Source organism: Mobula hypostoma, chromosome 16, assembly GCF_963921235.1.
Source record: "Mobula hypostoma chromosome 16, sMobHyp1.1, whole genome shotgun sequence".
Taxonomy (NCBI): Eukaryota; Metazoa; Chordata; class Chondrichthyes; order Myliobatiformes; family Myliobatidae; genus Mobula; species Mobula hypostoma.
In genome coordinates this window covers 42,347,245-42,364,930 of record NC_086112.1, presented here as the reverse complement: position 1 = coordinate 42,364,930, position 17,686 = coordinate 42,347,245, and the positions used below count along the sequence as shown (strand labels likewise).

The following is a 17,686-nucleotide window of genomic DNA, read 5'->3' as shown; positions in this document are numbered from 1 at the left end:
TCATTATGGAGACATTTTTGTTAAGAAAGCCTGGAGCTATTATACAAGTGGTGTCTGAGTTCATGGAAAATGTCATTAGTTAAGAGGATTACCATTGGTCTTTTAGGGTCTTACAACAAATGGAATTAAAGAATTCTTAATGCACAGCAGGAATGACAATACCCAGTTTTACTAGTTTTAATATTTGAGGTTCAAATGAAAATTGGAATTCGCGTTGAATTACATACCGACATAAGGCTAGAGATTACTGAGTGTTTTATATAAATAACAGTGTCACTTAGTTTTATATAAATAACATTAAGGCATTTTACAGAAAGTAGTTAAATTTCTGATCCTTGCATCAATTTGACTAAATTTCCATATTTGTATTGGAGAAATTTGCAAAACTAAAGAGAGCAACTTTGGGATTTATATTAAATGATACAGCTGCAGAAACACTGAAGGAATAGCCAACTTTGTAGTGTAGCTAATTCAGACAGTTAAGGAACATATTTTACAACCATTCCTTCAGATGCCGTGTTAAAATTTAAAGATTTATACCCAGATACTTTCCAATCTCAGCCACTATCTCTGGAATGCTTTTCTCAATATTTATACTAATGAAATTTTCAGTGTCTTCAGGTGGTTCCAGGGTATCAAATTGAGACTGCAGCAAAGAAGCTGACATGAAATGTCCTTTTCTGGTTTCTAACCTCTTAATGATCAGTTCTATGGAACCATGAAGATAGACAAACAAAATGTCCTTGTTAAAGTCAAATTGTGAGTATTTCTGCTCTTCAGGGTTTTCCAGTTTTCTCTTGATTATGCTGTGCTCGCCCATTAGAATTCTTCGATACATTCTCTTCAGGGAAGAACATGCTAGGATTACATTTGCACCAAGTAAGTATTCTCTGTGGTTGAACAAAAAAAAGTAGAGATATTTTCAAATAACTTGCATATTTTCCTCAAAGTTTGATGGAGTTCATTCAATAAATAGCATGAAGTTTTGCTCACATTTTGGGGGGAAAAGAATCAATTTAATATGGGCTGAAAACCAAGAAATAAGGTATATAGCTAACAATATTATGGAAATTTTGTGACCAAAATGTAATAGATTAAAAAAAAACTCATCCAGTAATTACCACCAATATCAGAACCACAAAGGTATGACTGCTGACAGATTATACAAAAGGTACTAATTACACAAATATTGGAAATGAGTCTTGTACGATTCTGATCAGAATAAAAAAACAAAGAAATTGGTAAGTTGGATTATTATCACAGAGTGGAAAATGTTTACTGCTGGTCATGCAGATAATTTCATTACAACAGTACATTGAGGTATACAACAGAAACCAGTAACAGTGCCAAAGAGAGCTAGTCATAGAGAAAATTCACTGTAGGCCAACAATGAGGTGAGAATAAGGAGAGTGTGGATCCAAGGAAATACAACAATTGCAAGTGACGTACAAGATTTTGAAAACTACAAACATTCAATCATTTGCCAAGTATTTACTTTCTAAAAGGATGAAGTGATGGCATAGTAAAATAAGAATTTTAACTACCCCTCAGGGTGTATCTGATCTGATTTTTGGCTATCTTTAATATTATACAATGTTAAGATGCATTTAATTTCAATTTACCTCAACAATATTTCTTGCAAAGTGCATAGCCAAGGTATTCTGTCCTGTGAACAAAATACACTTTTAGCTGAAAAACTTTTAGTTGAGTTTATTGTCATGTGCACAATTACATAAAGTACAATGAAAACCTTGCTTGTAGCAGCATCTTGAGCTTGTAGGTGTAGACAACACACTATATAAATCATGCAATATAAAGTACATGGAGCTTGCAAGTCAATTTATTCTTGCCTTTACTCACCTGAGAGGATTCTTCGCTCATTGTCATCCTTTAACAGCCAGTTGAGTTCTTGAAAGCCCAAGTGCCTCTCAACAGCTTACCTTAGTTACCAAACAAAACTGAAAAGCCGTCTTTATCTAGTTTAGCTGTTTAATTAATTCTGTGCTGTGCCCATCCTGATACTTGATTTTGAGGTTTATGTTTTGTACATTTCAGAAGAAAAAAAATTGTAACTTGAAATGTTATTTCTGATTAGTCTTATCCAAGGAAGTTTTAAATTATGGAGAATTATTTCAGATGGACAGATCTGTTCTTAAATCTAGACTGCTGCTCTGGTGCAACACAGAGGATGAAGCTTTTTGAAAGAGCTGTCTTGTATTTGGAGGAGATAAAGGCTTGTCTGCAACCTCAGGAGGAGGATGCAAATCAGCAGGTGATGGAACTACCAGTGGTATCCAGGCCTTGTACGTCTATCACTAAACTAAATTATCCTTCTTTATTATGTGGGAAATGGCAGTATTCTGATTTGTTGTTTCGTTTCCTAAATTACAACTGGGAATACTCTTCAGACAGTACTTCATTGACTATAAAGCAGTTTGAGGCAATAAGCAATAAAAAATAGAAATCGCTGGAAATACTCTGCAGCTCAGCAGAGATTCAAGGATAAGAGAAAGAAGAATATGTAAAAACTAAGAAATGCACATCAGTACTGCAGGAAGTGCCCAGCATTTTTGGCAGTGTTAGTGGACAAAAACTTGAGATGGATTACAGCAGATATATGTTTCCAAAAGATATTACTATGTTTAGAATTACTGGAATATGGAAATACTGGGAGTGATCTCCCGGAATGGCAATTCTAGGCGAGATCTCCCACCAAAAAACGTATATTGGCCACTGTTTTAAATAAACTTTAATATAACATCCTCCAACTAATACACAGATTAGCCTTATTTAATGTTTTCGTATAATTTTTGAGATGTTTGAAAAATTTAGGGGTTCTAGATAAATATGCATACGTGAAAATGACTTTTTAGAAACCAAGCCATTCTGGTTTTAATAGGTAGTATAGGGAAGGTGATAGGGAGAAGGGTGTAGAATAGGCTGCTCTCAAGAAGCAGGACATGTATTGAAATATCATACTAGTTCTACAACTCACATTTAACCCATCCTGCAGACGTTGCTTCTGATGTTGTTCAAGCCATGGACTATGCTCCAGACTGAGAGATGTAATTGCTTTTCAGAAGCAGGTTTATAGAACTGCTTGTGGGCCTGATGGATGAGAGTGTCGTCTCCTGGTCCTCCACACTTCCTCTATCCCATACCCATCAACAGACCAAGTTTACCATCCCACATACAGGATTACTGACCATATTTCCTGTTGCTCCTAGCCTAATGTTTCACAATTAACAGAAGGCCAGGAGTATTAATCAATCTAGTTTATAGATAGAATAACAGCTATAAAAAAAGCCATTATGTTTTGACATTAGAACTACATCATCATGGCTCCATCTGTCTAAGACAATGGATGCGCCTGTCCCGGGCACAGACCTGGGCGATGAATATGGAGATCCTGGGCTGCCCAGACATCAAGATCCCCCTCTCGGCCTCGCAGATGTGGTCCAAAGGAATGCAAAGCAGTACATTTGGCATCAGCTTGGCTGCAGGAGCTGCCAGGAGGTGACGTGATACATCATCCAACCGCCTTAGGGGCTCCACTCCGGATTTGTGTAGGGTTTACTCCTTAGCCTTCTCTTCTCCCGCAGATACCCACAAGGCAGGGGATCTGTAACCCTGGATAGGGGCTCACACCGTGTACCGTCAGCCAGAGCTAGCTGAGGCCAGGACTCGTGTAAGGCAGAGCCATCACACCCTGTAGTAGTGACATATGGAGCCACCACCCATTAGAACTACACAGCTTGCAATTTCTATATACAATCTGACTCACGACTATCTGTTCAAAGCAATGAATAAGTTGTAGTATGAAGAGCAATCTTGCTCACTAATGAATTTGGCTCATGAAAACAATGTACTGATAACAAGGCTGAGGAATGCTGTGAGTTTGCACTCTTAAGCACTGATTAAATCCAGCCCAGACCAAAGGAATGATAGTATTCGCTCTGTCAATCTACCAAAAAAGGCTTTAGGAATGCCCACAGAAACTTGCAACACTCGAGAATACTGAATAATGATAGGTATATAGAAGCATCGTTGATGTTGTGCAGCATAAGTGTGCTTAATTGGAATAGATTCAGAACATGTGTAGTATCTGAAATAATGTATTCAATGGCAGGATTGAATACTGCTGCTCCTCCCACTACATGAGCACTGCCAAGCCAGGGTATCGATTCTGGTTGAGTGCAGAGTTAGGATGACGTACAAGTAGCGACACACCAGGTATAGAATCGTACTGCATAGAAACAGGCTCTTTAGCCCACATGGTCCATGCCAACCAAGATTCTCATGTATGCTAATTCCATTTACCCACATATGGCCCAGCTTATCCATGTACCCACTCAAGTGTTTGCTAAATATTATTAATATACCTACCTCAACCACTTTTTTGGCAGCACATTCTATATACTGAACACCCTCTGAGTGAAAATGGTGCCTCTAACAAATACAATCTCCTCTGCAGTTTAATGACATCTCTTCTATGGCAGGGTGACTACGAAACTGAACACTATTCCAAACGCATCTTCCCCAATACCTTGTACAACTGCAATATAACACTGCAACTTCTACGCCCTGACTGAAGAAAGCCAGCAAGCCAAAAGCCTTTTCCAACACCGACTATCTGCAGTGCCATCTTCAGGGAACTTTGTATGTATGCTTCGAGGTCCTTCTACAACAGTTTCCAGTGTCCTACTTTTCACCGTGAAAGTCCTAGCCTCACACCTATAAATGAAGTGCCAACTTGACAAACTGCAAAACAGGACTACAGCAGACCCCAGGTTATGACTATGCAGGTAATTGAAATCTTTCCTTACAGAATTCATAAATCACTACCAAAATAAAATTGATACAATGGTCCTAATGAAGAGCTTGGCCCCAGACTTTGACTGTTCATTTCCCTCCATGCATTCTGCTCGACTTGCTGAGCTCCTCCAGCATTTTGTGTGAGTTGATACAGATTTCCAGCATTTGCAGTCAACTGAATTGGATTGACTTGACTTCATTTCTTACATTCTTCACATACATGAGGAGTAAAAATCTTCACGTTACGTCTCTGTCGACATGAGCAATGTGCAATCATAGTAATTTATGATAATTTATGATAAATAGAACAGTCAATGTAACACAGAAATACACTCAAATCAGCATGAGTTAATCAGTCTGATGGCCTGGTGGAAGAAGCTGTCCCAGAGCCGATTGGTCCTAGCTTTTATGCTGCAGTATCGCTTCCCAGATGGTAGCAGCTGGAATAGATTATGGTTGGGGTGACTTGGGTCCCCAGTGATCCTTTGGGCCCTTTTTTCACACCTGTCTTTGTAAATGTCCTGAATCATGGGAAGTTCACAATTACAAATATGCTGGGCTGTCCACAACACTCTCTGCAGAATCCTGTGATTAAGGGAGGTACAGTTCCCATACCAGGCAGTGATACAGGCAGTCAAGATGCTCTAAGTTTTGTCCCTGTAGAAAGTTCTTAGTATCTAGGGGCCCATACCAAGCTTCCTCAACCATTTGAGGTGAAAGAAGTGCTGTTTTGCCTTTTCACCATGCAGCTGGTGTGTACAGACCACGTGAGGTCCTCGGTGATGTGGATGCCAAGGAACTTAAGAGATGTTCACCTTCTCAATCCAGATCCATTGATGTCATTAGGGGTTGCCCATCTCCATTCCTCCTGTAATCCACAACCATCTCCTTTGTTTTTGCGACATTGAGGGAGGGGTTGTTTTCTCGACACCACTGTGTCAGAGAGATGACTTCTTCCCTGTAGGCCACCTTGTTATTGTTTGAGATTAGGCCAATCAATGTAGTGTCGGCAGCAAATTTAATCAGCAGATTAGAGCTGTGGGTGGCGACGCAGTTATGGGTATACAGAGAGTAAAGGAGGGGACTCAGTACACAGCTCTGAGGGGCTCCTGGGTTGAGAGTCAGAGGGTTGGACATGAGGGAGCCCACTCTTACCACATGTCGGTGATCTGACAGGAAGTCCAGGACCAGCTGCACAAGGCAGGGTCAAGGCCAAGTTCTCTGACCCTCTTGTTCAGCCTGAATGGAATGATGGTGTTGAATGCTGAACTGTAGTCCAAGAACAGAATTCTCACATAAACGTCCTTCTCCTCCAGATGTGTAAGGATGGTATGTAGAGCTGTGGCTATTGTGTCATCTATCAATCAGTTGTGTAGGTCGGCGAATTGTAGGGGGTCCAGTTTGGGTGGTAGCAAGCTGTAGATGTAGTCCTTGGCCACCCTCTCAAAGCATTTGCTTATTATTGAGGTGAGTGTGATAGGATACCTGTTGCTCAGGTATGTTACCTTGGTCTTTTTTGGGTACAGGACCAATGGTGGATGTTTTGAAGCAAGAGGGCAGTCTACACTGGGAGAGGGAGAGATTAAAAATGTCTAGGTGTCTACGTAGCCCAAAATTTGGTCTCATGGAATTTATGGGGGAAAACAATAAACACAAAGGTTATGTTTATATTCAGCTCATGCTTTTTGACACAGGCACAGATGATGCAGCTTCCTGTAATGGAATACTGCAATACATTTTGCTGGAATGCACTCTTTGTAACGCCTGGATGTGGAGGCTGTCTGTACATACACGATAAACAGCAATCCCACAATCAACAGATCAGCTCTTTGTGAAGCACATCAGTATTAAACAATTAAACAACTAACTGGTGGTGGTGATAATCTAGTTTCCTTCTCAGGTGCTGGGCATCACCACAGCATCTCCCAAAACCACAACTTTTAACTCCAATATGCAGCAGAACCATTTACATGTCACACACCATCCTGGTTTGGAAATGTATTGCTAATTCTTCTTCATTGATCACTCAAAATTCTGGATCTCCGGATTCAACTGAACTTTAGGAACTGGATTTGCTGATGGGTGAGTTACATAGCCAAATTTACTTAATTATACAGCTGTTAAGGCATCTTAAACCACCTTGTATAGCTAGAAAGAAGGAACATTGGACAGTAACATTAGACAGGACAGCTACGTGTAAATGGCTTTTTAAAAGAGAAAAAAGTGCAGATTTTATCTTTCTGTGTTAAATACTTTTCTCATTTTGTCAGGATAGAAAATTTATTACATTTATTGAAAGCATTTCAGACAAAAAAGATGGGTAAGCATAATTTTAAAAAGTATTACCTCATCATTTAGTGGTATTCCTTTAGCCATTTTTTCTTTATTTTCTTCAGAATGGTAGTCATCAGCATCATAGAATTTCCAGCCCAGCTATTAAAATTTATTAAATATATTTTCAGGTTGCACATCTTTTTAAATCTTGAGGATCATGTATTGATAAACTTACTTCACCCCATCACAACTGAAACTTCTTTGCCGTTGTCATCTCCTGTCGTCTTCTCTGTTCATTTTTTTTTCTAACCCTCTTTTAACTAAATTTTACCATCTACTATTCCTTGTCCCATTTACTTAGCATATCTGTCTTTTCATGCCATCATCTACTGTTCTCCCATCTCTTTTCCCCGCTAATGAATGCATTTCAAAAGTTCTTTCCATTGACATTACCATTTCCTTTCCACTTAAAGGAGAACTGAGAGATATGTTCTTCCACACTGAAAGTTGTGGATATTTGTATATGAGCTGCCAGAAAGGTAGTAAAAGCAGGAACAAATACAATGTTTACTTTGGATAGGGGAAGTTTAGAAGCATGTGGATCAGAGGCAGGCAAATAAGATGAGTGCAGATAATCGTCTGGGCTGGCATGGATGAGTTAGGCCACATGGCCTATTCCCATGCAGTATGGCTTCATGAATTCGTGAATCTAAACCACCACATGCTCCCACTTCATCTTTGCAATCTCTTCCAACCCAAAATCATTGTTACACTTTTACAATTTCAGCCTAATTACATCTATTTTCCAAGGACTTTCAATGGTCATGAATGTTCTGAATGCCGATTTTAAAGGCTTTTTGAATGTCTTGTCAGTATGACATTATACAAAAATAGAATGTATAAACAAGTGTAAGGGTGGGTTGTTTTTTTTATGTCACTGCGTAGTCTAATTAAAATGGCTTCTTTGTTATGTTATAATTGAAAGGGCTTCTTTGTTATGTTAACTGCTGAGAAAGTCCTCCCGCTAGCAGTTTGTTTGGATCACGTTACTGATAAGAAGATGTTACAAACCAATTGGGATAGTTGTTACGCTTTTGGGGTGTCTGTAAGATATTGTATGCGCGAGGTTTGGGGGGGAGAAGGCGGGAGAGAGAGAGAGAGAGAGAGAGACAGAGGATGGACCAGGTGCTGTGAGTCCGCTAACGGGGTTAGACCCCGAGCGGGGCGTTCGGCGAGGAGAGGAGACGGAGACGGACTCGTGTGGAGCGTCTGGTCGACCACCATTGTTGGTGGTCCAAGGGGTTGCAGAGTGAAGAAGAAGGGTCCTGAGCTCCAACTGTTTGTGCACGAAGAGATTGAACTTTGATAAGTGTGGCACCTTTTACTTTCCTTTTATATTTTATTCTCTATTAATTATATAGTTCCAGTAATATCTATAAACTGTAAATTATTTAATCCTATCTGGTGTATTTCTGTTATTTGGGCGGAGTGGGGTACCTCACACAGCATCCACACAAACTGATTACCCAGTTTGGCAGGGCCGAGGGCTGTTTCCCTAGACGACAGTGAGCCGAGCGACCCTGTGGCTGGCCGGGGGGCTACACAATTGAAAACAATTAAGCAAACTAAAATAATCCAAAAATTGTCCATCAATTAACACTCATCCTTAGTCTATCCAGTGTAAATGCTGAAGAACAACAGTAACTTTGGATTCTACTGCTACACAAAATGCAGGAGCTGACTCTGACTACATTGCACTAAATAGTTGAAACTACAGTGCCTATAAAAATTATTCACCCTGCTGCCCCCCTGTAAGTTTTCATGTTTTATTGTTTTACTACACTGAATCACACTGGGTTTAATTTGGCTTTTTTGGCACTGATCAACAGAAAAAGACACTTTTGTGTTAAAGTGAAAACAGATCTCTACAAAATCTCTATTAATTACAAATATAAAACACAAAATAATTGATTGCAGAAGTATTCACCCCCTTTAATATGACACACCAAATCATCACTAGTGCAGCCAATTGGTTTTAGAAGTCACATAATTATTTAAATGGAGATCACCATGTGCAGTCAAGGTGTTTCAATTGATTATAGTAAAAATACACCTGTATCTGGAAGGTCTAACTGCTGGTGAGTCAGAATCCTGGCAAAAACTACACCACACCATGAAGACAAAAGAACATTCCAAGCAACTCTGTGAAAAGGTTGTTGAAAAGGACAAGTCAGGAGATGGATACAAGACAATTTCCAAGTCACTGAATATCCCTTGGAGTACAATTAAGTCAATTATCAAGAAATGAAAATAATATAGCACATCTGTAAATCTGCCTTCCTCAAAAACTAAGTGACCTTGCAAGAAGGGGACTAATGAGGGAGGCGACCAAGAGACCTATGATAACTCTGGAGGAATTACAAGCTTCAGTGCCTGAGATGGGAGAGACTGCGCATACAACTGTTGCCCAGGTGCTTCACCAGTCAGTTTTATTGGAGAGTGTCAAAGAGAAACCCACGGTTGGGAAAAAAAAACATGAAATCTCGTCTAGGGTTTGCCATAAGGCAAGTGGGAGACTCTGCAGTCAGCTGGAAGAAAGTTCTATGGTCTGATGAAACGAAAATTGGGCTGTTTGGCCTAAGCCAAACACTGCACATAATCAAAAGCAGACCATCCCTACCGTGAAACATGGTGGTGGCTGCATCATGCTGTGGGGATGCTTCACTGCAGCAGACTCTAGAAGACTTGTGAAGGTAGAAGGTAAAATGAATGCAGCAAAATACAGGGAAACCCTAGAGAAAAACCTAATGCAGTCTGGAAGAGAACTGTGACTTGGGAGAAGATTTGTTTTCCAGCAGGAAAATTACACCAGGCATTAAGCAAAAGCTTCACAGGAATGGCTTAAAAACAACAAAGTTAATGTTCTGGAGTGGCCAAGTCAGAGTCCAGACTGAGAATTTGTGGCTGGACTTGAAAAGCAGAATTATCTGCAGCTTAATGTGAAAAAGACTAAGGAGCTGGTGGTAGACCTGAGGAGAGCTAAGGTACCGGTGACCCCTGTTTCCATCCAGGGGGTCAGTGTGGACATGATGGAGGATTACAAATACCTGGGGATACGAATTGACAATAAACTGGACTGATCAAAGAACACTGAGGTTGTCTACAAGAAGGGTCAGAGCCGTCTCTATTTCCTGAGGAGACTGAGGTCCTTTAACATCTGCCGGATGATGCTGAGGATGTTCTACGAGTCTGTGGTGGCCAGTGCTATCATGTTTGCTGTTGTGTGCTGGGGCAGCAGGCTGAGGGTAGCAGACACCAACAGAATCAACAAACTCTTTCCTAAGGCCTGTGATGTTGTGGAGATGGAACTGGACTCTCTAACAGTGGTGTCTGAAAAGAGGATGCTGTCCAAGTTGCATGCCATCTTGGACAATGTCTCCCATCCACTAATAATGTACTGGGTGGGCACAGGAGTACATTCAGCCAGAGACTCATTCCACCGAGACGCAGCACAGAGCGTCATAGGAAGTCATTCCTGCCTGTGGCCATCAAACTTTACAACTCCTCCCTTGGAGGATCAGACACCCTGAGCCAATAGGCTGGTCCTGGACTTATTTCATAATTTACTGGCATAAATTACATATTACTATTTAACTAGTTATGGTTCTATTACTATTTATTATTTATGGTGCAACTGTAACGAAAACCAATTTCCCCCTGGATCAATAAAGTATGACTATGACTATGAAAGGGCTGTTCACTCACAATCCCCATGCAATCTGACAAAATTGCTGCTTCTATTGTAATTGTGACCAAAGGTGCATCCACTAAATACTGACCTGAAGGGACGGAATACTTCTCAATCAATTATTTTGTATTTTATTAATTAATTTAGATCACTTTGAAGAGACCTGTTTTCAAGTTGACACGAAAGAGTCTTTTTCTGTTGATCAGTGTTAAAAAAGCCAAATTAAATCCACTGTGATTCAATGTTGTAAAACAATAAAACATGAAAATATCCAATGGGGGGGATGAATACTTTTTATAGGCAATGTATACTTGCTGTAATCCCACAATATCTATACCCGTAAAGCTCCATGAACAGCAAGTCCGGTTGTGGGAAACTGAATACTTCAAAGCACCTGACCCACCGGACCATTTTTCGCCCAGCCCTCATACCCTAGACTGAGTCTGTAGTTAATTTTGCAGACCCAAACAGTCAGCAAACCCTCCCCCTCTCCCATGGTCACAGAGAGAGACAGGAAATCTGACTATTGTTGGGGAAAAACAGCAAGTCTGTGCTTCAAGAATACCATCTAAACTATAAAAAATACGTAGTTATATTTTAGAGCCAACTCTGGCATTGTGGCATACCCTGCTACATAAATGTATCTGAGTAAAAGCTTTGTGAAAGCTGTGTCACTAGATCACAGACCACTTCTCATCCCCCAAATTGAGATTGCAGAGTTAATCAAAATCTCTGTGCTCTGCTTGGAACAATTTCCAAACATCGAAAAGCCAAGCTTCATGTCATCCAATTCAAAAAGATCGAAGTTATTATCAGAGTACATCTATGTCACCACATACAACCCTGAGATTCTTACTCGCAGGCATGCCTGGCAAATCTATAGAACAGTAACTGTAAACTGTAAACAAACTGTGCAAATGCAGATAGAAATAAGTGGCAGTAAATAATGAGCATGAAATAACAAGAGTTCTTCAATGAGTGTTGTTATCCCCTTTTGCTCAAGAGCCTGATGGTTGAGGGGTAGTAACTGCTCTTGAACCTGGTGTGCGAGTCCTGAAGCTGCTGTACCTTCTACCTGATGGCAGCAGCGAGAAAAGGGCATAGCCCATGTGGTGAGGATCTTTGATGATGGATGCTGCTTTTCTATGGCTTAAATCTTACTTTTCCTATATTATAATGTTCTTACAAAAAGGGCCTTTCAGCCCAGTGATTCTAAGCTGTCCCTCAGAAAACCCATCACTCCCATTTCCCCATTTACATTCCTGTAATTCATTTAATCTCCTGTGACAATCAAGTACTCATCTTACTCTACAGACACCTAACTATACCTGGAGTAATCTGACCTACCAGGAAGTTTTTGTGATGTGGTAAGAAGACATAGCACCCAGGGGAACGCCACAGAAGAACATGCGAACTCTACAGAGTGAACCCAAGGTCAGGACCGAACTCAGAGATGGCAACAGTATTATTTGTTCTGCTATTGCCCCAGTCTTTAAAGCCTTCACATTTCCCACAAAATAATATTCTAACCTTGACCTAATCTCTCAATTTTGAAAAACTCTTCATGTTCGCTTTGTGCATGTCATCATCAGTGGGTTAAAATTTAATAGACTTGTCCATTGAAGAAGAAAAATCAGAAGTCAATGAAATTAAACAGAAGTTAATGTTTTTCCAATAGTTCTCAGAATTGATACATACTTTTTCAGCAAGAGATGAAGACACTGTGGTCCTAGAAGAAAAAGGATAAATTTAAATAAACCTAATATCAAAAATATGTTGGTGCATAAATTCTTACTCAATACTTCTGTTAATAATAAACAAAAGTATGTTATAAAATGTGGAATTCCAAAAATTACAAATTTCCTTTAGTGTGGCATTATATATTAAAACCACAATGTATTGTAGCAAGTTAACAAATTGTCCTACAATGGAGTCATAGAGATGTAGAGCAGAAACAGGCCTTTTGGCCCATCTAGTCCATGCTGAAACCTTTTAAACCGCCTACTCCCATCCACCTGCACTAGGACCATGGCTCTCCATATCCCTACTATCCATGTGTTAAATATCTAAAGGTTTGGATTTTTCTCACAAAGAATAGACAAACAAACTGAGATAAGTGCTTTGGAAAAAGACATCTTTGTTCCAATAAGAAAATGAACTAATTTAAACAATGCCTTTGTTTTGTTCTAAATGAGGTTGGGTTCTTTCTCTGCACCTGCGGTTAAATACTCTGCATTATTCCATTATCCTGTAAAATGTATACCCTGTGAAAAATGTGAGAGACTGGAGAAAAAAGTTGGAATATTGTTAACTTTTCCTCCAAGTATTTGGCCTATTAGGAAACAGGTCATTCACTTATTTGGCATTACGACATCTCTACAGTTTCAAAAATATGAATTTATAGATTTGTTTCATTTTTTGGCATTTGCTGTTTCCTTCCTAATTGTTATAAATAGTTTGATGTATTTGATTTACTGTATTTGTGTTTAAGTTTATTTGAGTTTGTTTGATTTAAGCCACCACATTTCCCATGAAAAGCATATTCTATTATGTCAAGCTCAAGCGAACCGAACAAGAATCCTCTACTCCCAGTGTAAAACAATGAATCCAACTGAATTAAAGTTAATATCTTTATTAGATATGACAATAAGCATAACTTTCAGAATAATTTAGCAAAAAGTTTGTTAGTCAATTCTGTAAACTGATTTTAACATGCCAATAATACCTGTGTACAAAGTCTGAGACACAAATTTAGAACGCAACTTAGAAATACAGATTACCACAGCGTTCGTTGTTGTTTCAATACTGCAACCCTGTCATGGGAATATTAGTGCCATTTTAATCCTGCAAGCTAAAGACTATTTCAAACCTTTCAAAATAAACAAAGCCATGACAATCAAGTTTGCTAAAATTTTTGCAAAATATAATTTATTAAATTACAACTCTTTGTTGGTCCATTTCATAAATCCAAGCCAAATTAAGTGAATTTTTATTACATCTTGGTCACATGTACCGTGGACAGCATTCTGACAGGTTGCATCACTGTCTGGTATGAGGGGGCTACTGCACAGGACAGAAAGAAGCTGCAGAGGGTTGTAAATCTAGTCGGTTCCACCTTGGGTGCTAGCCTACAACGTACCCAGGCAATCTTCAAGGAGCGGTGTCTCAGAAAGGCAGCATTCATTATTAAGGACCTCCAGCCCTCAGCGCATGCCCTTTTCTCACTGTTACCATCAGGTAGGAGGTACAGAACCTGAAGGCACACACTCAGCGATTCAGGAACAGCTTCATCCCCTCCGCCATCCGATTCCTAAATGGATATTGAATCCTTGAACACTGCCTCACTTTTTTAATATAGATGATTTGTTTTTTGCACAATTTTTAATCTATTCTATATACGTTTACTGTAATTGATTTACTTATTTATTATCATTATCTTCAAGTTCCCCATCATTTTAACTTTTCATTCCACTCCTACCATGTCTCTGGCCTCCCACAGCATTCCAAACAAAGCCCCGTGAAAACTCAAGGGAAACCATTCACCTTTATTTTAAAGGTGTGGTCATCTTAAGGAGTCAATAATAAATACAACAATTTTTGATAACTAGCCTTTCCTGTCTATATCACAACTGGTGCAAAATCCTGCACCTGAAACAGCTTTCTTTTCAAGATACCCCCAATCTGCTGATTATTCCTGGTATTTCCTTTTATTGCAGATATCCAGCAACCGGCATATTTCACATTTCAGTTGTTTCTCTGCCCTCAATTCATATCCCTCCATTTATACTTGGTCCAGAGGGGTCAGCAGTGATTAACAAATCTTCACAAATCTTCTGAGGTGCTTGTTCTGTACTTTGTCTCAGATATCCCCTTTGTTCTCCCCACCATTCCTGCTGGCCTGGAATTTAGAATATGCTTGTTCTATCATTTTTCCAGTTCAGTTGAGGAATTATCAATCTGAAATGTTGATTTTGTTTCTCTTTCTATAGGAGATCTGTACAATACTTTCAGCATTTTCTGTTCATTCAGAGTGTGGAGAATTCCAGAAAAACTTGGCTGTGAATGGAACGAATGGTACATCTGCAGTTGATATCTTGTTTTACTACAAAATGTTCCAATGGCTCATTCAAATCTCCATTCAAGAGCCTGTCACAACAGTTATTGTTGAAAACATTTTTTAAAATTTAGAACAGTTGGTAGAACATATTACCTATACACTGTACCGAGCTGTGTTTTACTCAGTTCACCAGGTGTTGCCAGACGGACATCATCATGCTTTCATACCCAATGATACAGACAAATCCAGCCAGTAAAGTGTAAGTAATCTTGTTTAATGGTTTTGCAAAACAAAGCTGACTTTGGCATTACAACTCTTGTGAAATGCAATTCCTAGAGACAGTCAGCAGATCAGGCAGCATTCGTGAAGACAAATACAGAGTTTTATATGGATTATTTTTTATCACACCCATTATGATGGAAGATCACTGGCCTGAAATGTTAATGCTGTTTTTCCTTCCTTAAATGCTGACAGATTTGATGATTATGCCTTGTATTTTTGGTTTTTTGAGGAAATGCAAGAGATAATGATAAGGTCCATCAGGTTAAGAATGTCTGTAACTCTTTGCTTGAAATATATATTTGGCTAAACCGCGCAAACTGTGGTTGATGATTCTAAGGGGAATCTGTGTTTAGCACTCTTGGGCAAGTACCATACTTATGTGAAACAGCTTCCACCCAGGCCCTCGAATGTGATTGATGTCACTGGACTCCTCATGGTAAACTTAACCCCCAGCTCCCACATCTTCTATTACCAAACCTTGTACAAGACTGGAGGTTGCCATTCATTTGAACAGTAATTGTAGGCCTCCAAGGCCAGGATAAAAGGGGCAAGTTATTTATTTTTAATGTGTTTGAATATGTTTAAAATATTTTACTTAATTATTCAAGGCAATGCTAATAGATTTTGAACATTTTTAACATTAGCAATATTTATTTTTTTATGAAGAGCCTGGATAGTTTTGGTGGATGAGGCTGCACCTGTTAAACTTAGCTCAGTGTTCAGTCACTGTTGTCTACTTGCCATTGAGGTATAAATTGGCTACCTCCTGGGTCCAGCTGGCCAGCTTGATTGGCCTTCTGAACCTGCCAGAGGGTTAAGTATGGGACCAGTGCAGACAGTAATATGAATCCAACTCAATTTGATCAATTATATAGTAATAAATTGATAATAATTTGTGATTTCAACTTTCACGCTGTGTACTTATTTCCAATAGATATTAATATTTTTAATACACTGCTAACACAGAATACTATTTAATAACCAATGGGACCGGATTTTTAATCAATGCAGGTCATTATTAAAAATCTTGTTTTTTTAAAAAGTTGGTCACAAGTAAGTTAAACCAAATACAGAATTCCTTCCATAAATGCTGTAACAAATAACCTCTACTTTTAGATCAGAGGTAGACAAAGCTTTTCGCCACGAGGGCCATTTTTGTCAGAGCAGAAGTGTGTACTGCAAACAGGTGATAGGACAGCAAAATAGGTAATAATAACCAGAATCTGGCAGGAAAGGACAGTCAGTGCACGCGAATGTAAACGTATACTTCCGATCAGGAGCAAAGAGAATGCAAAAAGACCAAATCAAAGGCTCCTTACGCAAATGCACACCGGATTCATAACTGCTGGCACAAATAAACGGAGTTCAACTACTACTGATTAAAGTGATGCGGTCACACAATTATGATACACAGCGACTGTCTGTTCTCCCATGGTAGGGATGTCTGAAACCAGAGAGTGAGCGGGAATTGAAAGTTAAGTTTGTGTGAAGCTGAAATGGGCTGTCAGGGATATTTAAGAGGCACTTTTGAATAAACAGGACGCAGAGGGATCAGGAGTGAATGCAGGCCAGTAGGGCTGGTGTAGATGGGTATGATGCCGTTCGCTGACGGGCCTTTTCCTACGCTGATTCTGGCGAACCCCAATCCCGGCCGGCCGGCCTGCCCGTTCCCGCTCCCTCCCTCCTCCATCCCGGTCTCACTCACTTCCCGCAGCCGCTCACGCCCATGAGCACCAGGATCATCGCCGGCACCTCGAGATCTCGCGAGACTTGAGCGCGCCGGGTGGCCCGCCCCCTGAGGAACGTCATCGGCACGTCAACTCGGAGGGAAACCTGATGACATCGCAAGTTAAAACTGTAATTCTCCCCCGGTAGCAGCCGAGACCATTCATTCCCGGCAGAATCACCGAGATCTGCATCAACGGAGGACTCACAGCCCTTTAGAAAAGATGATAGGAGGTTTCGGAGGAAAGTAGAAGGGACTGTGGAAAGTTTTTGGTGGAGGGAATATCTGAATCAGGTTTAATCTAAGCTAGCCTATGTCGTGATAGTTGTTGTTTTGCGGCAGCAGTACATTGCGATACGTAATAAAATCTATAAATTACATAATATATATGCACTGCATATAAAATAAATTGAGTAAGCAGGTCGAGAAGTGAGCAAAAATAATATAGTGAGGTCGTGTGCATGGGTACATTGTCCATTCAGAAATCTGATGCTGGAGAGGAAGAAACTGATCCTGAAATGTTGAGAGTGTGTGTCTTCAGGCTCCCGTACCTTGTCCTTGATGGTAGAAATGAGAAGAGGGCAGGCCCTGGGAGATGGGGGTCCTTAATGATGGATGCCGCCTTTTTCAGACATTGACTTTTGAAGATGACCTTGAGTTTGAGTAGGAGGGAGGCGTCAGATTTTTGGATCATGGGGCTCTCTTGCAGGAAAGGTGGAACCTGTACAGAGGAAATGGACTGCACCTGAATTGGAGAAGGACGAATATCCTAGCGGGAAGGTTT

The 17,686-nt window shown here is 39.9% G+C and overlaps 1 protein-coding gene across 1 annotated transcript; it reads right to left on the bottom strand.

The window, feature by feature from the left end:
* Window positions 1-88: 88 nt before the first annotated feature.
* Window positions 89-16,985, bottom strand: LOC134357626 (probable gluconokinase). Its single transcript, XM_063069246.1, has 5 exons — window positions 16,882-16,985; window positions 12,536-12,566; window positions 7,162-7,248; window positions 1,623-1,666; window positions 89-890 (listed from the first exon to the last, which is right to left on the bottom strand). Exons 1-5 carry the CDS (start codon window positions 16,983-16,985, stop codon window positions 527-529), a joined length of 630 nt encoding a protein of 209 aa, XP_062925316.1. The 3' UTR covers window positions 89-526.
* Between the last annotated feature and the right edge of the window lie 701 nt (window positions 16,986-17,686).

Coding starts and splice junctions, on each gene's coding strand:
- LOC134357626 (XM_063069246.1), bottom strand. CDS start 16,985: ATGACGTTCCTCAGGGGGCGGGCCACCCGGCGCGCTCAAGTCTCGCGA. Junction 12,567..16,881: donor GGCGTGAGCGGCTGCGGGAA/GTGAGTGAGACC, acceptor TTTTTCTTCTAG/GACCACAGTGTCTTCATCTC. Junction 7,249..12,535: donor CTTCATCTCTTGCTGAAAAA/GTATGTATCAAT, acceptor AAATTTTAATAG/CTGGGCTGGAAATTCTATGA.